A 27,303-nucleotide genomic window follows, 5' to 3' on the forward strand; every position below is an offset into this window, starting at 1 on the left:
TTCAATGTAGCCATTTATTGTAATGCAAAAAGAACAGGGTGGCTTGGTCATCAAAAACATCACACAGTATTAGAAATATAAAACATCTCTCCAAATTTAATTGTATATTAAAAACAGTCCACCTGTGCCAAAGTACCAGTGGGGTACCAGGCAGCTTTGTTTTGTCTGCTTTGTTTGACCATCACGTTTGCAGGTGTAGATGCAGCATTTGCAGAGCTTTCGTACCACTTGTACAAAAACCCCATCACCATAGTCCTGAGAGTTTGTTGTGTGCCAGCCCAGCCCCTGCAGAGCCCTGTGTGCAACAGCACCTGGTGAGAGGGGAGGGCTCCAGGCCTGCTGCTGTCGTGCTGTCTCTACTTCTCAGCTGCTCTTAATGCCTTACTCAACTCTTTGGGGGGTGTATGTGTGTCGGTTTTCATTTGTTTGGTGTTTTTCTGCAAAGCTAACCCAGTTGGCTGGGAGGCCACCTTAAACATAACTGCTGTGTGTTGCTGCAAATGGTCATCGTGTATCTCCTTCCAGAAGATCAAAATCTTCCTTTTCCTTTTTGCTCAGCAGAGTCAGGTCTTGCAGAGGTCCTTGGAAGCTGGTGATGGTTTTGTGGCTCCTGCCTACTCCTCCTTTGTCTGCTGTTTTATAGACCTGAGTAGAGCCAACGGGACAAGGAAAAAAGCTCCACAGATAGTGAAGCAAATCTCTGCCCCAGCCAGCCAGTAAACTGCAAAAGAAAGAGGATTCATCTTGTGACTGTGCTTGTCCTTGCAGATGTGTGATGTGCTCACACAGTGCCTGCACAGCTGAGCAGAACTACTGACCCCTTGGTTGAGCCAGAGGGTGCCAGGAGCTTGGCACATGGCTGCACTCAGGAAACAGGTTTTGGCTTGCTTGGTGTAAACATCAGCCCAAGCTCAAGCTCTGAGGCTGCTTCCCCTTTACCCTAAAATGCTCAGGGGCTCTGACCCCATGCAGGGGGTACCTGTGTCCCTTCTGCCCCACCTGCACTGTCTGGTGCCAAAGAGAGGAAGGAACACGAGGCCACACTCACCTGCAGCTGCCAGGATGGGTCCCAGGGCTCTGGCCAGGGCGCCCAGGCTCCTCAGGATGCCCATGACTCGTCCCTTCTGGGCAGCAGTGCCTGTGAAGCAGAGCATGACACTGTTTGGGGTTTGGGCACGGCTGTAGCTCTGGAGCCTTGTTCTTTGGGGGTATTTCCCACTTGCATCTTCCCCTCCCATTTTCTCACCCAGTCCCCACTCTGTGCTTGCCCTCCACCAAGGCCCTCACAAGTGCTTCACTGCATAAACACCGGGGCCTGGCACGAGGGTGTGACTGGGACAGTTTGTAGTGCACATTCCGCACCTCCCAAAAAGCCCGAGCTATCCAAAACAAAAGCTTCACAGATGTTCTGAGAAGGCCCAGGTGTAAAATAAACACAGAACTGTGGATAAATCCAATAAGAGAAAAATAAAAATGACAATAATGAGCAAAACCTTGCTTTTCCACCTCAGCAAGCACTGCAGTCCTGGCACCCAGGTGCCTCAAAGCTGTGGCACCACAGCTACATCTGCTTTACAAGGTTACATAGCAACCAGTGCCAGAAGGTTCCTCAGAAGGTTCCTCAGAAGGTCTTTTCTAAGGAATCAGCAAGAAATTATTTCACTGCTGGCAGGGATGGCCCAGACTGTTCCCTCCTCAGTGCTGTTTGTGGCCTTTGTCCACTTCTCATCTTCTTCATCACCAATGAATGAGGTTTCCCCATCACACTGGACTGTGTTACACAGCACAAAATTCAAGTGTGATACCGATGAGCACTGAGCAGATCATTGCTGTTAGTGCTGAAATTATCAGTTGTGAGACAGGTATGAGCCATGGGGTGGTTCCCTGTGCCCCCCTGCAGAAGGGCCTGAGATGGATCCACAGCTGTTCCTGTTGATGCTTCACTCAACTCAAGGTCAGTTCTGTATAATTTGAGCCAAGTCAATATAAAGGTCAGTGGTGTGGCCAAGGGCAGCCAGGAGGGACACTCACCATAGCCTGACACCACTGCTGACAAACACGGGATCACAATGGCTGCAGCTGGAAAAATCCACACAAGAGACAGTCAGTGAACAGCAGAGCTCAGAACAGACAAGAACAACAGTGACAAACATGTGGCCCAAACTCGTTCCTGTTGCAGAGAAATCTGCTGAGCTCTGGGCACGACACCACCACTGAGTCATCAGGTTTAATCCCGTTCAGTGATGGGAACACCCCCTCCAAGCCAACCTGCAGGAAGAGCCCAGAGCTGTGAGTGCTCCCAGCAGATGTTTCACATTAGCATCCCTCATTCAGTGAGCCCAGGGGACAGGGATGGACAGGGCAGATCAGCCAGCTGGCAGCTTTCCAAATCATTGTGCTCTTATCAGGTGGAGCAGGGAAACTCGTGTTCCAAACAGACAATGAGGTGGCTGTACCCAGTGACACTGTCCCTGTGCAAGCAGTGCACTGCACTCAGGGAGGAGAGGCAGCTACAGGCTCTCCTGGGAAAGAAGACAGTCACATCCAAGAAGAAAAGGTTACAAAATTTTTTGGACACAAAAGCCAAGAGTTGTTCAGCAATCACTACCCTCTAACTGAAATAGGGGCCTTTTCTGCCAAGAAAGAAGTGCCTCATACATGGGAAGGGAAGGGAAGGGAAGGGAAGGGAAGGGAAGGGAAGGGAAGGGAAGGGAAGGGAAGGGAAGGGAAGGGAAGGGAAGGGAAGGGAAGGACAGTGGGAGAGCAGGAATGATCTAGGTTGCTTTAACTGCAGGTGCCCCAGCTGCTGGGCAGCAGGAGGAAGAGAAGGGAAGAGAGCCCCCCCAGGGGAATTTCTAGCTGGCTTAACTGGGAAGAGATGGAGTCGTCTGCACAGGAAGGGGTCAGGGAAGACTCAAATATGGTTAAATATAATGAACACCCCCTCTCACTCCTCACCTGTCAAACACAGCCGGCCCCAGACAAATAATAGGCTCAATAGGTGCATTTTGTGGTTTACAATTTACTCCTAAATCAAGCTGTACCATGCAAAAGAGAAGTCTACTTTTGTAATAAGTCATATATGGAGCTAATTAACAATAGTTAGCAGCATTGGTAATATCTGAAATCTCTCTTTAGACATCCAATAGATGGATCCAACTTCATTCATGACGGTTTCCCTGAACAACAGCTTACGCTGGCAGAACAGAATTTATGCAAACACTGTAAACATCTGACCTTCATTCTCACTCAGTCTGAACACCCTCGGTGTGCAGGTCTCCAGCCTAAGAAATAATGCAACACCACTCAGGTACACAGATTCCACGTCTCCCTTTTTTTTCTGAGCTGAGCTATTTAGTGAATACTTCTTCTAGGTCTGCTAAGAGGGGGTTAAAAAAAAAAAACAACCCTCAAGAGCTCCACAGTAAGACAGGACAACAGGAGCACTGGGGATGCTTCCCAATACCACCGGGACAACTTCCTGTGATGCAAACAGCACCAGAAGAAAAACCCAGACACTGTTTTGTTCATATTTCATAAACCCAAATGTCAACTTTGTTACTTGTAGTGTGAAATTAGAAGTGCATCTTTTTTAACAGTATGAATAAATACATGAAGAAAAATCATTTGTGCTTAGCTTGCAGTGCCTTTTGAACAGCTCACCGAAGGAGTACAGCAACAGTCCAGCACTCAGCATGGTCACATTTGCAGCCCATCCAATTAACAAGAACGCTGGAATCAGCAACATAATAGCCTGCAAAAGGAATGAGTCACACGGTTACATCTGAGCCCTGCTTGTTAAAGCCTAACTCTAGGTGTCCTGCCAGCTCCCTTCCGGGGATGGGACAGCACACAAGTTATAAGCAGAAAACCCTTTCTTCCCAAGTAGACATTTCAAAGTCACCTGGATGGCCCCACACACCAGCACAATGAACTTTTTTGTTCCCTCTCACTGCCACATGATTGCACACCACATACAACTTCTCTACACATCTGTCGTTTTGGGGGGATTTTATCTCTTCTTCTGTATTGATCTGGACAGAAATCTGGCTTTAACTCTTCATCTCCTCAGCTGGCACAAGAGAGGAAAAAGATGGTGTGCAGCAGGACTCCTCTGCTTTTTCTCAGCGTTATTGGCTGATTTTAGCTTTCAGATTTCTGTAACCAAGAGGAAAAAAGGGGGGAGAGGGTGCATCTAAAATTCAAACCCCCCCAAAAAAAGCCCTCTTCATCTCCTCTAAGAGCTGGACTTCCATTCCCCTGTGATGTCTCCCTCGCCTACAGAGCTCCTGCAGAAAAGACAGATCAGATCTGCTTCGTGTGTGATAAAGGAGAGTATTCACTACCACTGAGTGCCTCATTTTGAAGATTGAGTAATAAATGAGCTACTGTAACCACTGTGCTAAGAGAGGCCATGTTTGCCATATGGTGCAAATTCACAAACTGCCAGAATAACTTCAGCAAAAGGGAGAACTCCCACAAAACCCACGAGCATCCGTGCAGAAGAGTGCCCCAGGGCTGGGGGTCTCTGCAGAGTGGACACCACGAGTGGTGCTCATGAGAAGCCATCAGCCCCGCAAATGAGTGTTTGAGGCAACTGCATGTCCCAGTGCAGGGCTGGGGAAGGAGTATAAAAATGAGAGGTGCAAAGGGCAGTGCAGTGCCAGCAAACACAGCAGGCTGACAGAGCACACGGGGGAAGCTGATGTGGAGGATGAAGCAGCACAGCTGATGTTCATCCACAGGGAAACGTGACACCAGAAGCCTGCCAGGGATCAGGGTGGAGATTGTTTCAGCAGCAGAAATCACTTAAAGAGAAGCTGAGTCAATTCACTGGAATGCAATGGTTTGGAAATCTACCCTGCCACCACTGAAATCACACTGGCCTAAAGTAATGTAAAATACATTAATCAAGGCTCTAACATTCAAAGCAAACCTATTGCCAAGGAGCCAAAGTAGTGCTGTGTTTAGTTTCACACACAAATGTAAAGGACACAACACATCTACTGTCCCCACAGCTGTATGAACGGCAGGGAACTGTTCCTGTCATCCCAGCACAGCAGCTGCAGTACCTCTGTGAGGAAAGAGCCAAGCAAAACAAAGGAATGTGCACTTCTGTCAGTGAAACCTCACTCTGAACATTGAAACATGCTTTTGTTACGTGTAATACTGATGATCACAAACCAAAGACTGGAAAAAGAATCTATTTCTCCCTGCCCAGCAGTGAAATATACTCTAGGGAAAGCCTGTCAAGTACAAAGATAGCCAGATTGAAAATAATTTCCCAGAAAGAAAGTCAGAGATCAGCCCTGAGGTAGCTTTAGTAGTTTCTGCACTGCAAGAGAAATCACTGAAACAAAGCATACTCTTCACAATATTTTACTTAACTTGCATAGATGGACAATCTGTTCTCATTCCTTACTGCAATTAAATATGAAGAACACAAAGTTTCAATAGTTGCTCATATCATAAAAAAGAGCTCTAAGAGTTCCAAAGTTTAGTTAGAGAGTGACCAACAGCCAGTTTTGAGAAGCCATTTAGCTGAACAGATGAGACAGAAATTTCTTTTGATTGGACAAATACAGTTATAACCTCCAACTACTCTCCACTGCAGTTCAGACTGAAAATTAACATATCAGATTTGTGCGGGGAAAAGAAGAAGAAATACTGATTTTTTTTTACCCTTTTTACAGCTCTGATTTCATTTCCTGGCTTGATTCGGCGAGCGTAGCCTCCCTGGATCACAGCCATTGTTATTCCAATAAAGAAAAACATCTTGCCCTGCTGCATGCTGGAAGGGAGGCAAAAACACAGATTAGGGAGTCACACATGGAGCATTCCACCCTGGGATTCACCGACCCTCCACTGAGCAAGGGAGACAAAAAGCCTTTGGGGCTCACACAGCCCTGCAGAGCTCTCACAACACCAACAGCAGCTGCCTTGGCAAGCAGAGAGCATCAAGGGAAAACTCCGAGGTCTTGTATGGATGGGACAATGCTGGCAAGTGCTGCAGCCACCTCTGGAGTGCTGTGGGGTAGGTCAGGCTTTCTGGGGTGGCCCACAAAGACCCAACACATAAATGACCCTGTGCTCTGAACATCTGTGCCACATGCATAGGACATGTTGGTTTCCAAGATGCGACTCATGGAGGGTTTGATGGAGGTCAGCAAGGCACAGAGTGGTGGTGATCTGGTGTCACACTGAGAATCTGAGACATCACTCCCTCCACCCTTCAGTTTTCCTTTCCCCTCTCTTATTGACTGAATGATGTGAATATTCTCAACTGAAGGGCCTCACCTCCACAACAAGCTGCCTCAGAAACTGCACTGCTGGCACACAGCTCTGCAGCTCACTGAGGGCTGCCCTGAATGCACAGGACACAACCAAGCTCAGTGCACTATAAAACCTCTCCTTGACACACAGGATTAGTTAAACCACGAACTGTAATGAAAGACAGACAGGGAAAGATGAGACATCCCCCTGAGAATTACTCAAAAGGAAGGACACGCACAGGAATCAAGTTGCACGTTCACATTCCTGGCTGGAATTCTTCCTATGAGCTGGCAGAAAAAGTATTTCAAGCTGAGCTGTTGGTGGATTCTGTTCTCTTTCTTCTCTGGTGGTTGACTACAGGAAATCAGGCTCTGTGACATGACTGCACACAATATGCCATGCAATATTTGCTGCTGAGCAAATATCATCACACAGATATTCCCCCATCCTTCGCCTCTTTGAGCTTCAGGATTTGTCCTGATACCCAAAAACTCTTCTGAGCAAGAAGCAGCTTTACTATAATCAACACAACTAGTAGAGCCATACCTATTCCAGAAGCTTTAATTTAATCTTGGGTATTTATATTCCCTACTTTTTAGAAGTTATAGATCGAGTACTTCCTTTCATGATAAACATTGTGCCTGTATTTCATAAATTCTTCTCACAAAGCCCAAATACCACCAAATGCAGGGGTGGCTTTACTGAGTGGTTTTACTAATTTAATAAAGCCTCTTTTGAAAACACATGAAGAGACCTTAAATCAAGATTTTGGAAAATATCTTAGTCAAAATATACAACATTTATTGCAATACCTGCTGAAGTGGAATCTCTGGTGAGTGAGAAAACTCAGTGTGTACTCCAAGCCAGAAAACAGGAAAAGGTACAGGAAGTAGGCCAGGCCCAAAATTTTGAGATTCTGAACATCTGAAAAGGCAAAAAACCCAAACAAACACCAAGGGGGTGGGAGGTGGGGAGAGAAACATGGTGGTGTTTTCCAAGCAAAGCTTGACAATAAAACCACAACAAAAGAGCATCATTTATCAACTATACAGGGAAATGTTTGTCATGTATTGAGAAATAAAATTCTAGTCTGAAGTTCCTGGTTTGCAGCTTGAATAAGCAAACTCACATCTCTCTTGCTCATGCCTTGATCTATCTTTAAATCACTTCACATACTGCAGCCAGTGTGAGGAAAACACAAGTACAAGTCAGAAATCTTCAAAACACTCGTCTTTAAAACCTTTTGGGAATAAAAGGACCAAGGCCCAGTGGAACTTCTGATTGCCTGTTCATAAGTTATTAAGGTGGGTTTTAAATAAATAAACAGAGTCCTGCTTCTGGAATGGTTTGAGTACAGTTTTCACTTAGAGACCAATGCCACACATAAAAAGACACAGAATATGACTGTAAAGAGCCATCTGACACTTACTCTGCTCTGAAGGGGATTCCTTTCCTCGGGTGACTGCTGAGAACTGAAATAAAGCCAAAGGACTGAGCAAATCAACTGCTGCCTGAAATCCAGATGTCACAGAAGGGACCTGATCAAAGACAGAAAGAGGTTTATTTACAAGCCTAATGTAATAATCACTGCTAGGAACTGACAGTAACCACCAAATGTGCCTCTAGACCTACACAAATCATCTGAGATGAAACAAGGCACCTGACATTGGGATTTGAGTGGGCCCCAATAACAACCCAGACTTTCTGAACCCAGAACTGGCACCAGCAAATGTAACTGAAAGGTGGACCCTGATAGCAGCTTTCACTGAAGACAAAAATTCTTCTTTGGGTTCTTAAAAAGCAGAAGTGGCTCGTTCTCCACAGCCTTGAAGGTGGCTTTATTTGGTTTACCTTTTGCAACATCACTCATGTCCAAAGAACATTTACTGGGAAAATAATGCCACATCTGCCTGCAAGTTCACAGGAAGCTCAAGATTTGCTCTTGTGCTACAAATCTGAGACCACTATGTGCAGCACATCAAACACTGGCCTCTTTTGGCCAGTGGTCACTATTTTAGCCAGCCAGTGACACCTCCTGGGGAAGAGAAGGAAAATATAATTTCTACAGAGATTCTTTGGAGATATTTTAGAGAAATTTCCAAGGAGATTCTGCCCAGCCACAATGGGTGGCTTTTTAAAGAGGAAGATTTATTTTGTAACACTTCTGAGCCTTGTGCATTTGTGTACATCTCAATCTAATTATCACCTAGTGGTACTCTCCCTGCTCCTTACCCACAGGCACTTATTCTTCCATCTATAGATAATTTACACTTTTATTTGGTTTCTTTTTAATTCTAAAATATAAAAAATTAATGAAAACACTAAAAGAAATAATGTCTAAATGATTAGAAACCAAATTCCCTATATTATTAGGGAAACAATTTTTTTAGAGTAGAATTTAGCTTGTCACTTTACACAACAGTCACAGGTAGAGATAAGACACTCCAGAATCCTGAATAATCACATGTAAATATTTCAAAGCAGTGCACAGTCTTTATTTGATGAGCTTTCTTCTCTTCCCAGATAGGGAGGGAGGGAGCTATTGTGCCTTTGAGGGCAGAGATTACAGTGGAATTTAATCTCAGTGCATGACCTGGGGACTCATTACAGGCTGGATTTAATGAAGCTGTAAACAAATCAACCTCCAATATGGTATTAATGTGACCCCTGCCTTGTTTTCATAGCCAGAGCTTCTGAGTACCCGACAGCAAAGTCTGGAGCCCATTAGTCTCACAACAGCAACCAGTTCAATAGACTGGGCTGGTCTGAAGCCATGAAGCTGCTGATTCACACAGAACACACTGGGATATTTATTCTCCCTTCCACTGCATTTATTGCAGACAGTAAACAGACACGCCCAAGAAGTTTGCTCACCCTCTTGAGAAGTCTAAGAGGATTTCCTGAAGCTGGCCTGTGGCAATCCCCAGTTCCTGCATGTGTTGGTAGGATGGGGTTTGCTCTACAGCATGGAGACTCTGGGCACAAGCAACTCCCTGAAAGCATCTTTGCCAGTAATAAAAATACCCTGTAGCTTGTACCTGTTTTGAATTACTATCCATGTCAGAATGCCAAGCAGCTTTACACAAGGCTGATTTTAGTTTGGTCTAATTACAATACGTTGTAATTGCACATGTTTAAAATCTAAAGTGTTTTATGAAATATATATATACCTATTAGATTTTTTTATGTAGGTATGTTTGTATGTGCACACATACATTTTTTTCACTTTCTCCTATCTTTGCCATAGAAACAGTGGTCTAGAAATAATTTCATCTACTGATCCAGAATGAAAACATTGTTCTAAAACTGGCTAAAGAGTTTCACCTTCTCCCAAAAAGTATACACTGCCAATTTCAGTCAATGTCAACAACTGCATGAAGTTTAGTTTCTTCACAGGTTCAAACTCTGCAACATCTAACTTGTATTTCATTTCTATGCTTATGATTTATTATCTCATAATTCCTCAATTTTACTTCATAATCACCACAAAAGTTACCTTGAATGGCACACATTTTTCAGAGTGTCTTTGCTCATTTTGTTTTCCTTTAATGCAGAGAGACTCAGTAACAGGTCTGGAAGGCAGAGTCAGTCCACATCAGGAATGCAGCCTGGGCCTGCCAAGCTGCAGCCTTACCTTCCAAACCAGACGTGTTTAGTATGCACAGAGCACAGCTTTGTCTTTCCACAAGTCTGCTACTGATACTGCTCAGCCCTACACACAGTCCAGAAAAAAAGAGTTGTAAGACTCTCCCTCCAACTAGGCAGTCTTGCTCAAGGCTAGCTTAGCTAAAAACTAACTCAAAAGCTTAAAAGCTTAAAGGGGACAGATTCCACACGAGACCTTCCTACTTTTCCCTTCTCCTAGTCAGGTCACAGCAGGAGCTGTTTTGGCTACCATAAGGCCAGTGTCTGACTCTCTTCACCTGATCAACTCATGGAACAGTTGACAAAAAGAGAAAGGAAGAGAGTAAAAGTGCTGTTCTCTTTGCATGAAAGTACATGTTTGTTTCCTGTCCTCCTCCATTTTCCCTTCCTACAAGTTAATTCTGATATGAATCAATATGAAACACTCTCCTGTGAAAAGTAGACTGATAGAGAAACAAGGGTATAATGAGAACACAGCAAACTTCAAGGAAACAGATGTCTGATTCCACTGGCACATCCTCCTGCCATTTATCATGATGATTTCCCCTCTTTTTACAGCTTTGTCCTTCCAACATATTCCACTTCTATACTTGCGGGAGCACCTGCTCCAACTCAGCCCAGCCAAGTTCCAGAAAGGCAGCCAACATACCTGCCTTTCCTCTGTCATCCACAGTCCAAGAAAACTGTTCACTCCCACTCAGAAAGTGGGAGGAATTACCAAAGAAGAGAGCAGAGCAGCCTAATAACTGAAATTACAAATATGCTGGAACACGTGGATCACATGCCCAGATGGAAGCTGACAGCACACCAGCACTGACACCAATCACAAGAAGCCCCAAATCACCCTCTCCTGAGCAGCCAAACACTCACTCTGTGTGCTTTGTGTGACTGGGACCTGGCCCTGGAGCAGCACTTCATTGCAGCACCGACTGCTGCACAGGGGCAGAGCCCCAAAAGCAGTGACACAGAGCTCCTCTCCTGACCAAAATTCTGGCTAATACATACCAGCTGATCAGAACTTTCAAGAGGATAATAAAAGGGGGAGGGATCTGTTCAGTCATCACGTGATCCTAAAAGGCACTGAAGCCATTTAATCACTCTACAGCAAGGGAGGAATTGTTTCTAGAATACAGATTTTCTCTGCAGCACTTCCCTACATCACCATGTTGCCACCTCCCCAGAGTGTACAGCTCTAACTAAGAACAGGATTTTATCTGGAAGGTTTAGAAAGAGCCAAATAGGAAAGAGGAACAGATGACACATGAAAGAGCTGTTAAAAGAAAATAACATAGCTGTAGTGGTTGGGAACATAGTGTAAGCAACAGATTTCACATAGGACACATCCTGCTGGGAAACACTCAGGGAAGGTTTTGCCCTGGTAGGATCATTGCAGATAAAAGTTTCCTGAACAATTCTCCATGTCAAATGGGTTTGGCCATCCAGAAACCAAGCATGCTCCAAAAACTGAGAGCTGCCTAGAAACCAGGGATCACAGCAAAGACCCAATCCAGTGAAAGCCTCAAATTAAGTGCAGATACCCGGGGCTGAATTCCACTCTCTCCCTCTACAAAGGAGACTGTTCTAAGAGACTTTTAATCAGACATACCTTGGACAATGTCCAATCACACAGTATCAAATTCTAATGTTAATAAACGTTTGGCCCCACAAATCCAATCAATCACTGAATTTTAGCACATGTAGATATTTCTTATCTGTAGAAGACAGAACAGCTCAGAAAAAAGTAATTTGCTATTTTAGTGTTCAAAATATTCAAGCAAATACAAGATAATAAGTAAGAAAACTTCTAACATACACTGGCTAAACGAAAGAAAATTCAGTCTCCGATGCATTTACTTTCATGATCTGCTGAAATTCTTCCCCAAGGAATCCTTGTGGTCATAGTTTAAATTTCACAGTCTTGCTCCCATGTTCACATTAAGTTTTGAGAAATTTAAACCTTACACACCAAAACCAGCAATGAAGCAATCATGTTAACTATAAAGATCTTATATTACACTGGACTAGGAGATGAGACCATCCCTGGAAGTGTTCAAGGTCAAGTTGGATGAGGTTTGGATCAACCTGGTCTAGTGGAAGGTGTCCCTGCCTGGGGCAGGGGGGTTTGAAATAGGGATCTTTAAGATCCCTTCCAACCTAAAATATTCTATGATTCTATGATCATACAACTGCTTTGATACCAGACATAATGATAATCCTAATCCCAGGAATGAGCTAAATTTCTGAGACACTGGCTAAACCTGTTCTTTGCTGTTTCCAGTATTTCAACAACTGTCAAATCCTATTTTTACAGCAAAAACAGATATTGAGACTGATCGTCCATTTACCCGTTTTTCCTTGGGAAGCGTCTCTGGAAGAAGGAGGAAGATGAAAATTAAATCAGCCACAGAAAACACAAGTGCTGACAATGCTGAACGAAGGTAGAAGACTTCTCCTTTCTCTGTCTGCATGGCGAGGTAAGCACCCATCATGGGGCCCAGGGTGAAGCCCAGGGAGAAAGCAACACCAATCATGGCCTGCAGGGAAAGTGAACAAAGACAGAGAATTTTAGTCAGCAGTTTTTTCAGGTTCTGAAACTATTTGGATTAACCAGAACCCAAGTACCCTGAGGATGCAGGGAGTGAACAGCAAAGAGCATGAAGTGTGAAAAGCCTGCTGTTTCCAAATATCCAATTTTGTTTTCTGTCCAGTCAGGGAAGTGGCAGGAACAGGCAGTGGCCCATCAGTGGTTGGGAATAGCTTCAGTCAGATGCTGTTAGCCTCCCAGAAAGCAGAATGAACATGCCTACTTTGCTTTGGAATAGAAAAGAATACAAGCCATGTGGATGTGAGCCATGCTGCACTAAGTGACTTACTCTCAAGGCCCTAAAAATAGGCCCTGACCCATTTTATTTACTAGTGCTGTCTGTAATGCTACCTCTCTCCACAAACAAAAATGCATTTTGGCTCACCATGATTATAATAATTTGCTTGGAAGATTCATTAGCTATCACTGTGAAATCTAAAGCCTTTCCCTCCCATGAAGCAGAGTCCTCTGTAGTGGCTTATAACAATCTGTTAAGAGAAGTCTGGGCCTCTAAGGTTTTTATAGGATAAAAAATATAACTAGAAATTCACAGGCCAAGTTCAGCCTGCAGGGTGTTTCCATCTGGGCCACTGCCTTCTGGAAGTGGATAGGGGAGCTGCTCATACATCTCAGTCAGCCAAATGTCACATCCTGTACCCACTGAGCTGAGATGCTGAAGCCAGTGCAGTGTGAAAGGAAGTCAGGAGCACACTGTGCTGTGCTGCTGCGCTTCCACAGCTTGGGAAGGTGAGGAAAAGGGGTTGCCCTGTAACTGGCTTCCAGCTGCCAAAATTGGGCCATAAGACGTTTTGATTGTTAAACTATTATAATTAAAGTTACCAGCAGGAGTAACAGTTCTAACACTGAAACAAGATAGTTTTCCATCTCTAGAGCATCTGTTTTTCACTAGCAGGTGAAGGTCCTTGGCAAAAGTCCAAGAGCTCCCAGGAATATGATCTGGCACCTTGCCAGAAGCAAGGTGGAATGTAAAGTCATGTTTTCACTTGATCAGTGAATACACACCTGAGGAAGACATACTGAGCATCTAAAATCAATTAAAAGTTGCTTATTAAAACTAAATGTGTGCCCCACAATGTAACTCACCATGCCTTTGCTCCGTGCTTTTGGAGAGTGCAAGTCAGCAATTATAGCTGTGGAGAGGCTGACATTCCCTTTGCTTATTCCACCTATGATCCTGGAGAGAAGAAAAACGCCAAAAGTCCGAGAGGCAGCCCAGAGTGAGTATGATGCTATCAAACCCATCTGCAGAAGCAAGAAAGGGTTCTTTATAAAGCAATGCAAAGTTGATGTAATTCCTGCTCAGTTCCCAGCTAAACATTTACATTTTTTGTTTGTTTTCAATGGCTGCTCCAAACCCCATGCAACAGACATGGCTGAATAAACTGATGCTGCACTATGTCTTGAACAGCAATATAAAGGAAGTAGAAACAAGTCCATACAAACTACATATAATTGTGATATTTCTACCAAAATTAGAAGAGCAAAATTCTGTGGAAGTTAAACGAGTCCTGGGTACAAAACATTTTTGTACATCCCATTCCATTTGTTTCCAAATTCAAGAGAAATCTGAGTTCAAAATAAGGAGAATGTTCATGTTCATAAGAAATGCTTCTTGCAGTGCTATGTATTCCTAACCAACAATTCCCAGGCTCTGTGGAATGGGTCATGAAGTGGTCAGCCCTCATTAATCATTAATTGATGAACTAAAATATATAGGAATTAAGTCTAACATTTGTCAACAGAGCATCTGAAGTCATTCTTCCATACATAAGGGAAAAGGATTTTGGAAAATGACAGAAACAGATAAGTATTTTGATGTCTTCTATATAAAGTTCTGGGTCTGGAAAAGTTCAGTTTAAGCACTCATACTTGAAAGTGTGGCCAAGTGACTTGGCAAGAAAGAGTCAACAACCAGCAGATCTAGAAAATTCAGTTCTAGAGCTGAACTGTGACTGTCACAAGTCACACACAATTCAGTTTCCTTGCTAAGCACAAGATCATGGTGCTTTCACTGTATATTGAGATGCCATGACTAAGACCAGCATGTGACACATACCACTGTCATCAGGATGACAGGTCTTCTGCCCCAGTGGTCTGACACAGCACCAGTGAGGGGAGAGGAGAAAAACTGCAGGAGGGAAAAGATGGAGCCAATCAGACCTAAAAAAAAGATAAAAATATAGAGATCATTAGGCTTGCTGCCTTCATCTTAAATACAAAGACAGCCAAGCTGTTGAAGATCTATCGCTATGTGTGAAAAAAACTTGAAATTAAATGTAAAACCACAGCTATGAAGAATAGCTTTGTCCCTGAAACCATGCCACTCTCAGAACACCAACCTTGCATTGTTACTTAGCTGAGGCAGCAAATACAGACAGACCAGATGCACAGCTAGACCAGAGTAACAGACATAAACTGGATGACTTCCTGGTTACTCCACTGGTGAGAAAGGGTTTGAAACTTATTGGTTATTATGGAATGATGATTCTTCAATGTTTCCCTGCTGACTGCATACATTTTCTGCTCTCAAAGTAGAGATAGCACAGTCTTTAACAGTCACAGTTCTTTTAAGACTTTTTTCATTGTTTGAACCTGATTCTGTCACACTTAATTAGTTTTTCTTTCCTTTTTATCATGGAAAGAAAGACTTAAGCACTTCTGTTAGTGAGGCACCCTAAGAGGTAGGAGTGATTCCAACAGACTCCAAGAGTCTTTTGAAACCTGCCTCCAGCTTCTGTGATCTTTAATTCCTCTTTTCTCTTGCCATTTCTAGCTTCACAGACTCATTAATTTGCACTACACTCTCAACAAGCAGGCAAAAGATGCTTTGCTGTCACAGCTTTTCCCTAAAGGAAAAACTGGGTTATGTTTCAGATCATTCAGCTATCAAATCTTTAAAAGGCAGAAGAGAGACAAACCAGAAGTTCTGCTCCCATCAACCTGGAGGGAGGCAGAATATTGATACTGAACACTTTGTTGAGAAGAGCTGCTTGTGATAACTCAAAGCTCAAAAAAACTGAGTAGAAAATCTTACAGAATTTTACACTGGCAGTTTATAGCACACAGTTTCCTTCATTGTGTTTCTAGCACTGTAAAAACACCCTTTCATGCCAAATACTTCCAAGCCAGCATGCAGCAAACACAGAGCTGTTCCACATGGGGGAAGGAGCCGGGAGCTGAGGGTGACCACAGCACTGGCAGTGCCCTCACCAGCCTGGGTGTCCCACGATCTGATGGATTGGGCAGAGCAGGTGCTGCCAACAGGGCCCACTGACAGTCCCACACAAGGCAAGGGTGATTCAACACATCCTTCCAGGACGTCCAGTCTGGACCAGCAGGAGTCAGGGGCACAGAAAGGTGTGGAAACAACACTATGATGTAGGTTGGGAGACAAGATACCTCCAATGTAGGTCTGAAGCCCATCCAAGAGATGGAGACAGAGACAGCCCCGGAGACAAAGCCTGAAATAAAGCTCCTGAATCACTGGGCAGAAAATGTGTGGGTGATGACTGGCCACAGCAACTACGTATTGGTGCCCTCAGGGCCCTGACACAGGCAGAGAAGTTTCAGACTTGAAGAGCTTGCAGTCTAATCAAAAATTAAAAATATGGCTGGCACTGGGAGAAACAACAAGATGATCTTGCAAGCACCTTCCCAATCCTATGCTCCTTGTGGCAGATGAGGGCAGTGAAGGAATACAGGCTGCAGGAAGGCTGTAGCAGCCTCTGCTTAACATCACAACTATAATGAAACTTTCCACACAGCACTCCCAAGAGTACAGGACACAGCAGGTAAAAGGAAAAGCAACAAGTTGGACTTGACTGGGAGTTGCCGCCCCTTGTCTAAACAATCTGAGATGGTGAGAAGTTGAAAGTAGGAAGCTTCTGGTCAAGCTGAAGAGAAAAACAGCTTCTGAGGGATTAAAGAAAACTGTTTCCTAGCATTCAAAACCAGTAATTTGACTAAAACTGAGCAGAGAAAGAAAAACATGCCTGCAAGGATATGGTAGGAAAGAAGAAAATGGCTTATGTACTTCCTAAGGTCTGTTATACCCAATTAAACTACTTTAAATAGTAACAATACATTCACACATATTCTAATTGAGTTTTGTGTTTCATTTAGTTTTTTAAAAGCCTTTTGCTTATCCTGGGGGAGGCCTCAGCTCTCTAAAAAGAGAAGGTAGAGAGGGTCTAACTAAAATTAACCCAGACACCTTCATATTTTCATACTCTGCAATCAGTTTCTCACAACTGTCTAGAGGGCAAGAAGCCAGAAGAGTCTCTCTGATGTGTAACATGATATATTTCCCTCACTGCTCCTGCTGGAGCTCATCCACACCAGTGTCCTAGTGACAGAAAATACTTATGGGTCCTGCAATCCAGCGGCTCTGATGCTTTTAATAAGACTAATGAGATTTAGAAGCAGTGCTGCACTATACCCGCCCAAGGGGCAAGCAAGGCTGGAACTCACAAGTTTCTATTTCCAGTGTTCCCTACTGATTGATCTCTGATCATGTGCAGATCAATTGTGAAGGGAGAGTAATTTCTGTGACTGCCAGGGCCCAGCACAGCAGGCTCCTGACCCTCAGCTGGCAGTCTGACAACAAGGAACAGCAGGCCTGTATTTCTGTAGGAATCTGTAGAACAAACTGAGTACGATCATAGGATAATTCAGGTTTAAAAGGAGCTCTGGAGGTCACCTACTCCAACCACCTGCTCATAGAGTCAGCTGTGAGGTCAGAGCAGATTGTTCAGGACCTTACTCGATCAGGGTTTGACAATCTCTGAGGACGACACTGCTCTAGGCAGCCTGTTCCACTGACCATCCTGATTGGAAAAATGTTCCTCCCTGTTTCCTGTCTGAACCTCCCCTGCTACTACTGTTGCCTCTCCTTCTCCCACACATCTCAATGAAAAGCCTAGCTCTCCATAACCTCCCCAAAGGTGTTGGAAGGCTGCCACTCACTGCAGATCAGCCAAGGGCCCCAGACTCTCCATCTTCAGAGCCTTTCACTGAACTCACCAGTGTATGGATACCCTTCCTTGTCCCCTTTTGGGGCCCAAAACTGAATGTAACTATTTAGATATGGTCTGTCAAATGCTGAGTAGAGGAAGATGATCTCTTCCCTTAACCCACTGATTCTGATTCTGTTCACACATCCCAGGAGCCAGGGCTGGCTCATGCTCAGCTTGCTGCTCACCAGGACCCCCAAGGTCATCAGTGAGTGTCCAGTCTGTACCATAGCAATGACTACTCTTTCCCACAGGTAGGACTTAAAATTGGTTCTTATTGAATTTCACAATGTTCCTGTTACCCCATTCCTCCTGCCTGTCTAGGTGTCTCCAAATGAGAGATGGGGCTGTCCAACTCTTCATTGCTATCAGTGTGGTAAAAACAAAATAATTTATAGTCTACCCAAAGAGACATTTTCTGTGTGACTTAAATCTAGAACTAAAAATAGGCAAGCATGCTTTTTGTATTTCTTGTCATTCTTCACATCAACATTGCAAACAACTTGGAAAGAACATTGTTTTTTGGCTGTTGGCTTGTTTGCTCAGTTTCCCTACCTCCAAACAAGACGCTGTTGTATTTCCGCTCCGGAGGTATCCCAGCCATTGCTGCAAACCAGTCTACCCCGCGTTGCAATGACAAATAGAATCCATCCTGAAAAACAGGTAACACGGAAATAGAAGCAGAAAGACAGTTTTATTTTCAAAGACAGCATCAGAGCTTAGTGAACTAGAGACAAAGTTAGATGACTCCTTCCCTCCTCCTCCCCATGAGGGAAAATTTCCTCACTGATCATAGGCAAAAAATAGCTTAAATTGTGAATGTTAACAGACAGCAGATAGCGTATGTTTGGGTGGAGGAATGTCCGAATTTGAACTTTTTCAAGCCTTCAGGCCCATTACTTGCTAAATCCTGAATTAAACAGGCATGCTCTGAATCTTTCAATTAAAAAGGCAACACACTCTGTCCTGCTGCACATAGACTGTTTAGCCTGGGAGAACCAGAAGCTTGCAGAAGATGCAGAAGGAAAAGGTGGTGCAAAAAAAGTATGATTCCCAAAAAGAGGAGAAGGACTTGAAAAGAAGATGGTCTGGAAAAGAAGGTGGAGATCTTGGCTATTGGAAATACATTGGAAGTGGGGGAAGACCCTGGAGATCAGAGACCATGATTTGGGGCAGAGATATGGTTGCAAGAAGGACAAAGCCTACAGCTGCAGCTGGAGTGGAGCTAGAAAGGGGCTGAGAGACAGAGGTGTGGGCTGCAGAAACAATTATCCCACACCAACATGTTCATCCTGACCAGTAATGCCATTAACACCTGAGAAGGATGACAATGAGCACCTGCACAGCCAGGATTTAACAGGACCTTGTGCTCTGTTCCTGGAGCAGCAGCCAGCTCCCTGCTAGGAACGGAAGGTGAGATGGAACTCCACACTGGGGGAGGGAGCAAGTGACCTTGTGAAATACTCAGGTGGGGGAAAAGCTCTCATCTCTTTGGTTCTTCAATAAACCCCAGCATGCAGATCCATTATGAACTGCCTCACCAGTGACATCAGTATAAGACACAAAACCACTGATAACTACAAGGACTAGTCCCAAAGAAATACCTGAATTTTTATCAAAACAGGTTTCTCATTTTAATGAAAAAACAAGGGTGAAGAGTCTTATGCAGGTTGACAAATAAATCCAGTCCATGAACCATTTATATATGCTGGGTAATTATTAATCTTCCTACAGCTATTTGGTTTGCCCCAAGGCAGGGGACTTTCCTTCCACTCCTCCCTCAAGATCCTAACACTTTCTGTGGGCTGACTTTCTTGTTACTTACCTCAGTCTGGCTGTAATAATCAAGGATGGAAGGGAAGAGTGGCAAGATGAGAGCAAATCCCAACAAGTCGATGAAGAGTGCCAGGAAGACAATTGTAATAACACGATTATGGTTCTGCTCCTGCTTGTCATTAGTGGAGTTGCTGCTGCTGGTTCCTCTCTCTTGCAGGGCCATGGTCCCAGTGCTCTGCTTCTGAAAAAAATTACATTTAAATCCAGTCAGGAGAAAGCTTTTTGCAGGCCTTTCATAAGAGTATTGTGCTGATTCATTCCTTTCTACAGACTTCACAAAAATTTCTACTTTCTACAGACTTCACAAAAACAAGTTCTGGCTATATTGAGTTACCTGGGAAGAAGAGCCTCAGCTCTCTAGTCTTCGTTATTAGCTCAGCACCAAATTTTCTCCCACCAAATAAATGGCAATAAAACAACAAACTCTATTATAGGAACACCTCAAACAGAACTAAGGAGGATTTGAAGTTTGCCAACACATGAGGGATACTAATATGACTTTCCTACATGTTTTCAACTCAGCATTACAATAAAACGGGTATGAAATGGCACTCTAATCTAAATATTCACATCCAAGTAAGAGTTTGTTTATACCTTCAGTGTATGTATATTAAAAATTACCAAAAAAAAAAAAAATTAAAAAAAAGGCAGACTTCCTAACTATTGCAGGAATGCTGTCTTCAAGATAAACCCCAGAGAGCAACACAAGAAACAATAGATGGAAATTTTTAAACTTCATCTTTTATTTCTTTCTCCAGGTGATAGCTACTGACCTGGGCCATCAAATGATTAAGGCAGCATTTTCATTTTAGTTCTGAAATATGAGAACTATCAACTCTCCTTGATAATACTCCAAAACCATCTTAAAGCCCTAAACAAAGATGCAGGCCATATATAGTTCCGTCTTTAATAAATGAAGGAGTTGGTCTAAATCCCAAAATTAAACTAATTTTCAACATAAATCAAAATCAAAGAGTAATATATAAACAATGGAACTGCAAACTTCAGAATTATAAAACATACACGATATCTCAGTCATAAAAGAATCAAACAGAAAATGTGCATAGAAAATGGTACTACACTAACTGAAGGCTATAACACCTTGTCATGCTTAGCAATAAATATTATTGTGATTTTTTTTTTATCTGTAAAGACAGTTTATTAGCACTGAAGCATTATTAAAGCTCAACTGCCATGAGGTAAATAAACATGGAATGGGGGCCACCTGCAATCCATTTACTAAAGTCTTGGCATAATGCTCTTAACCATACTGGTCTGATTTAGCAGATTTATGTTCGAGATCCTTTTATTTCAAGTGGCAAATCATCACCACTACAAATAATCAGCATTATTTGCTTACCTAAATGATAAAAGAGCACACGGAGCCAAAATGACCATTCCTTTAAGCAAATACTCTCTGGCCCTAGGTCTATCCAGCCAGCAGCTGAGTGATAGGTTCACTGAGGCACACTCTATCTTGTTTTTCCTCACAATTTGTTTAGTCATCCAGTGAAATGTATGACCAAGCTGAACTTTATTCCAGGGCTATTACATCGTTCACACCTTTCCCTCAGAAGCATTTCTGCCAGTGTGCAGCTCGAACCCATCGATGCTTGCGCTGACCTTTCACTCTGCTCCAGCTTTGGCTGCGTGGTTGCAATTTCCCTTACGCAATATCCCACGGTACTGCATGTTTCTGCCTTTGTGCTCCATCGGTTTTGTTGTTTAAACCTCTCCATAAATTTTTGCTAGGGCAGGAAACCACAAAACATTTTACAGGCCCTGGGCATCCTGACAGCAAAAACAGCACACTTCTCCTCCCCGGCGACATCTGCCTCGTGTGAGGCGCGCTGGGACCAGGGAGGGCTCTCAGTTTGGGGAAGTTGTTTCTGCTCACACGTGAGTCCCTCACACTCGCTGCTCTGCCCGGCTCTCCCCAGCCATTCCCTCGGCATTCCCCGCCCGTGTCTCGTCGCTTCTGTCCCCGTCCTCCGGCCGCAGGGTCGGGGCTTGATGCTGTGCCTCCCAAGAAGGGATCGGCACCAAAGCTGGCCCTGCCCTAACGCACGAACTGAGATTTGTTATCTGCTAGCAGCCAGAATTTCATTCTTCTGGGGTTTTCTTACCTCACGTTATCTCTCTGTGAAATTCCCCGGGCCCGGCTTTACCTGCTCAGCGCCGGGAGCGCTCCTCAGCCTCCCTTCCCACAGCCCTGGCTCAGGTCAGGGCGGGCGCTCGGCCGGGGCACAGAGACAAGCCGAGCTCCGCAGGGCAGGGCAGGGCACGGCAGGGCAGGGGCAGCCCGGCAGAGATGAGGCGGAGGACGTGGGGTCCGTCCCGCCAGGGGCCCGGGGACCCGCAGGGGCCGGGGGAGCCGCGCCCGGCCCTGCTCCGCCGCTCCCATCGCCCATCCGCCCCCGCCCCGGGCACCTACCGCTGCTCCGGGCTGTGCGGGCGGCCCCCGCCTGCCAAAATCCTCCCCAGAGATGCTGAGGGCTGCGGCTCCTCCCCGGCCCTCCGCGGCGCCCTGGCCGCCTTCCTGTTCCGGCGGGGATGGAGCCGGCCCGCCCGAGCGGCTCTCGGAGCGCGGCGGGGCTGGAGCCCGCACCCAGCGCAGCGCCGCGGCCTCGGGAATGAACCGCGCACCTCGCACCGCAGCCCTTCCTTCGCCCGTAAAGACACGTCTTGAAACACTCGTTCCAAGAGGAGAGCGATGTTCCGTTTGTTGCTACAGCAGCAGTTAGCTGTGGCTTTGATAAGGGCTATCTGACAAAAAGATAATTGCAAAAGATGTAACTCTGTTCCCAAACCAAACTTCTCCCTCAACACTAAGTGTTTTAGCCCGGAGAACATGAATAGCTGTGGTATTGTAAGCGCCACCGAGCACTGTTCTCTTATCCAGGCGTGTCTGGTGTCCAACTGCCTAATTAAAATGGGAGGATGTGGTTACAAGTGGACTTAAGCAGATCCATCACTACACTCTTAAACAGGTAAGAATGTGCCAGGAAAGTGTATAAAGCAAATGAATATAGGTATTAAAAAGATTTCTGATTCCCTCGAAGGCAATGCAGTTTGGGGGGGGATGTAGTTATCAGCACTTGGACACAGACCTTCTACTCAGTGACATCTCTCTCATGGATTGCCAGCTGATTAGATTTGGAAAAGCTTATGTAAGCATAACATCAGGATTAACATGCCAGTTATATCAAATCGTTATCTAACTGGCTAACTCAAATAGTGAGCTGCTAATCTATGAGAATTTTATGTACGTGGTTTGGTGTGAGATTTATGGTAGATCCAGTACATAGTCTGAAACCTGAATGATTACACAATTGCAGCCCATTCCAAGGCAAACTTCTTTTTTGAGGTGCTCTGGACTAAGTATGAATAATCCTTTAATATCTGACCAAAAAAAAAATGTGTATGTATATATTTATATATGTATTCTTCTGGCTGCTTATCACTGTATATAATTGATCAGGCATGATCTGAATGCAGATACATTAAAAAAAATCCAGAAACACCAAAAATACCCAGCTCTTCCTGTTGTTAAATCTACTGGCCTAAAGCTTTTGCAGATCACTGAGCCCAGTTGTGTTACTGCAGTCAACCATGTCATACAATCCTGCATGTAAACACATTACACTGTTTCTAGAACTATTACCCACTCCTTTCCAGTCCAAAATCTTGCACATCTGACAAATAATAACTTAAATTTGGTTCCTAGACTACATTTATTAACACTGGCCTTTTTCTTATATCAGTTTTGTTTTTTTAACTGAGTAATGCCTCATTTACTCTGGCTTCTACTTCCCTGCTCTATTGCTAAAAAGCAGTGTTAACCCTAATGTCAATATTTTAATGGATTTAATGCCATACAGCATCTTCGTAATTTTTTAGACTCAGTGTTCAGACCGCATAAAAAATTTTAGTTTTCCACGCCAGACCTAATTTACCGAAGGAAAAAAAACCCACCAACCCCAACCTTCCCCCAAACCAAACCCTTAAAAAATCAGTCTTTCAACTAAGCAAGACTGCATAGCCAACATATTTAGGATTGAAATATACCTGTTCAGTTTAGGAGACACACCTGGAAGATCACAAGGAGCACATTCAGAGAATGCTACTGACCCCCTGAATATGTAAACACCTCACAGTCTCAGAGTGATGATAAAGCTGCCAAATGTTCTGTCAGAGCTTCTGTTTGACTTTTCCAAATGCCTAAAAGGCCCATGAAGATGAAAGAAGTCCCACCAGTTCCTGTGGCTGACACCAGCCTCAGCTCAACAGCCAAAGTGCCCCTGTGGAGCTCAGGAGCAGCCTCAGCCTCCACTCAGCAGAAAGCTGGTGCTCAGAGGGGAAGCCCTACACAGAGCAGGGACACACCATGGTAGCTGGTAACTTCTGCAAGGCACAACTGAGAATATCAAACTGCTTACCAGCTTCCAGCTGACAACCAGAAGGCCAAACTCCTGAGGAAGCTTTTCATGCTGTCATAAAAAGGGTAATTTATGCAGTTTCTAGCTGAACAGTTTTGTTCTCAACCTATTCTTTACAATATTCATATTCAAGACAGCTATTCTCTGGGACAGCTGATGTTGACAGATAAGCTACCTGAAACTAAAGGCAAAATGGTAATTTTCCTTTTTTGTGTGTGATGACTTGATTCTAGTTACAGAATAGTTTCTTTTTTTGGCTAATTAAATACAAATTTACAATTGATAACTGATGTGTCAAAAGGCCTGTTATGACAAGTCCTGGGTTAAAAGGAACAGACACAAGACAGTGTCTGTTAAGTGTGATGCTGTTCAGGAAGCTCTATGAGAAAGGGTCTGCCAGCACTCAAGCATGTTCAAGCCCTTTGCAGTCCCAATGACCAGACCCTCCTACCACATCAGAGCAGCATCTGCAGTATCTTCCTATCAGCAACTTCCTATCACATCCTATCACAACTGCCCAGCTACTGCAGTACTGAGCAATGGCAAAACTGTCAGACCAGACTGACTATTAAGCTGAGGCAGGACTAGGTAGTCTTGCTTTCCTCCTGTATATGCAAAATACTGTGTGTTAAGCATCACAGTTAGTCCCAGGCTTGCAATATTAAATCTGACTTTATTAACATTGACAATATAAAAGTAAAAGTGCATACAGTGATTCTCATCCAACAAGATTTCTAACAGAACTACTTTCAGTCTGACATTACAAATCAGTTGAGTAACTCTATCAGCTGAGGTTTCCTCATTCTTCACTTTTGTTCACCAGCATCACAAGATATTCCTGTACATTCTCTTGTCCCAGAAAATGTTCTGTCCCAGAAACATTATCATTGTGTCTCTACCCTATTTCTTTACCTCTCTTACTGAGGAATAAAAAGTAAGTGGCATCAAAAATCACCATCAAAGTGCCTCTGTCAATCTCTCTGTGATTCTAATACCTTGCTGGACAAAACCTCTGAAGCTACTGCTAAAATCAGATAAATAAATAATACTTTTTAACAGTTTATTTGTGCTGTATAGACTCTGACTAGAACGCCAAACAAAGTACTGATTTATAGCATAAAATAGGAAGTTAGTGCCTTCCTCCTGACTTTACTCTCACGTTCTTGACTTAAAAAGTTTATGTTTTAAAGAAAAAAATTCATACTGTGCCAAATGGAAATAAAACAGGAGGTATACTAATCTTCTAAGATTCCTTTTGAGGGTTCAGAAAATAACTTTTCCAAAATCAGCAAAACTAACTGAAAAAGAATGTATTTTTTAAAAGTGTGAATGAATTTCAAACATAGGAATCTTACTAATTTTTGCATGACACAAGTATCTTCCCCACATGTACTTAGCATCCAGCCTATTTTAACACTTAATACAAGTGCTTTTGCAAACAAAAAAAAGCTGATAATACTCACATATTACTTGCATTACTAGTCACACTGACAGTTAATAAAAGCCTTTTCCTTCAATAAAGTGCTCTTCTCTTTTAAGAAGCAAGACTTGCCTAACAAAGACAGTTTTATCATTAGAGACTAAACGTAAAGGCTGTGTTTCAATACACCCCTTCCTAGTTTTTGTCCTGTTTCCATTACAAGTTTAATTTGAAAAAACCTCAAACCAACCAACAACTAAAAAATCCCAGCCAAAAACCCCCACGTCCCCAAAAAACAAACACCAAACCAAACCTCCAGAAAACAGAACAAAGAAAACATTCTAAGCCAGTCCAAAACAACCAAGCCTAAATGTCAAATCAGATTAACTGACAGCATGCAAGTTTTTCTTCATGAACAGTAGGTAGAGCATTATGATGTCTGTTACCTATTGTCCAAAACACAGATCAGATCTAGGAACAGTATTTGAAAACAGAGGGAGCTTTGGGTGTTTGTTTTTGTAAAGAACCATGGCCATTAGTTAATCCTTAATACAGCCCTTATTTTATAGTTTGTTTTTCAGACTGAAATTTAAATGTTAATGTAAAAGGGAATTTTATTTTTCTAACAGTTTTCCATGAAAACATTACAATTTTTCAGCTATCACTGAATTTACCAAATATTAAGTGAATACCTGAGCAGTGAATCTAGTTCAGATTAGCATCCATCAGTAACTGTGATGCTCTTTGTCCCATTGCAACATTTCTTTGCTAATACAGTATAAAAAGAAAGTGTTAGAAGTATTTATTGGCTCTATTTAAAGAGCAGATGTTTTTCAAAGTCATGCTGGGCAGTTATCAGTGATTAGACATACATTATAAACTAAGTGGATGAAAGTTCAGGATATCACTGTTCTCTTAAGTCAGACAGTTTGGAACACACCGACAAATTCTAATTAATCACCCTAGGTTATTAAGAACTTCAGAGCTGTGCTCAATTCAGAACTTACTGGAAAGATGAAGGGATGTACAGCTTCAACAAAGGACTTCTACTTAAGAGTTGATTCCATTACTCAATACACAATTTAGCATGTCCTGATGCTACAGACTAATTAAAATGCTACTGTTTAAATTATACTACCATTATGAGAGCTGCCTGCAACTATTCAATGTTAAAAAAGATCAGAGAATGTCCTACCAGGACCATCCCCAAGAGTCATACCATGTGCCCGAGAACTCTGTCAGGATTGGTGCTGTGACCACTTCCCCAAGGAGGTTTCAGATAAACCTTTTTTTAATATCCAAACCGAACTTCCCTGACACAACTTCAGGCCATTCCCTGACTCCTGTCACTGTCACGACAGAGATCAGTGTCTTCTCCTCATGAGGAAGTTGTAACTGCAATGGGGTCTCTCCTTGTTCTCCTCTCCTCCAGGCTGAGCAGACCAAGTGACCTCAGCCACTCCTCACACGATTTCCCCTCAAGGCCCTTCAGCACCTTTGTTGCCCTCCTTTGGGCACTCTCTCCTAGCTTTTATTATCCTGCACTCGAGGTGAGGCTGCCCCAGCCCAGAGCAGAGCAGGACAATCTCCTCTCCCTTGCCCAGCTGTCCCTGATGTCCCCAGCACAGGGATGTCCCTCCTGGCTCCAGGGCACTGCTGGCTCATGTTCAGCTTGCCACTGATCAGGACCCCCAGGTCCCTTTCCCTGGCACTGCTCTCCAGCCCCTCATTCCCCCATCTGTCCATACATCCAGGGTTGCTCTACCCCACGTATAGAATCCAGCACTTGCCCTTGTTGAACTTGCCATGGTTGGTGAATGTCAAAATCTCTCTGCAGGGCCTCTCTGCCTCTGAGGGAGTCAGAAGCTCCTCCCAGTTCAGTGTCTTCAGCAAAACTAATCAGTGTAGCTTCGAGTCCCATGTCCAAGTCATTGACGAAGCTGTTGAAGAGAACTGGCCTGAAATGGAACCTCGCTAGTGACATATCAACATCCTGAAGTAACAGAAGGTTTCTGAGGTAGAACTTTCATGTGTGTGTAGTTCAAGTTAGGTGTGTGTGATCATGTTTTAGAC

The 27,303-nt window shown here is 43.7% G+C and overlaps 1 protein-coding gene across 4 annotated transcripts; it reads right to left on the bottom strand.

Moving 5' to 3' along the window:
- Positions 1-27,175, bottom strand: SLC75A1 (solute carrier family 75 member 1). Of its 4 annotated transcripts, none has more exons than XM_088163060.1 (13): positions 27,036-27,175; positions 19,361-19,552; positions 18,091-18,187; positions 14,580-14,683; positions 13,607-13,765; positions 12,264-12,452; positions 7,703-7,811; positions 7,086-7,197; positions 5,683-5,791; positions 3,664-3,754; positions 2,032-2,079; positions 1,049-1,138; positions 1-721 (listed from the first exon to the last, which is right to left on the bottom strand). In XM_088163060.1, exons 1-13 carry the CDS (start codon positions 27,036-27,038, stop codon positions 615-617), a joined length of 1,410 nt encoding a protein of 469 aa, XP_088019186.1. In that variant the 5' UTR covers positions 27,039-27,175; the 3' UTR covers positions 1-614. The 4 variants fall into 4 exon arrangements, with proteins under 4 accessions (XP_088019186.1, XP_088019188.1, XP_014750758.2 ...); XM_088163062.1 differs by lacking the exon at positions 27,036-27,175 and adding an exon at positions 21,806-21,972; XM_014895272.2 differs by lacking the exon at positions 27,036-27,175 and adding an exon at positions 21,498-21,738.
- Positions 27,176-27,303: the final 128 nt, after the last annotated feature.

This window comes from Sturnus vulgaris, chromosome 4 (assembly GCF_052056855.1).
Source record: "Sturnus vulgaris isolate bStuVul1 chromosome 4, bStuVul1.hap1, whole genome shotgun sequence".
Taxonomy (NCBI): Eukaryota; Metazoa; Chordata; class Aves; order Passeriformes; family Sturnidae; genus Sturnus; species Sturnus vulgaris.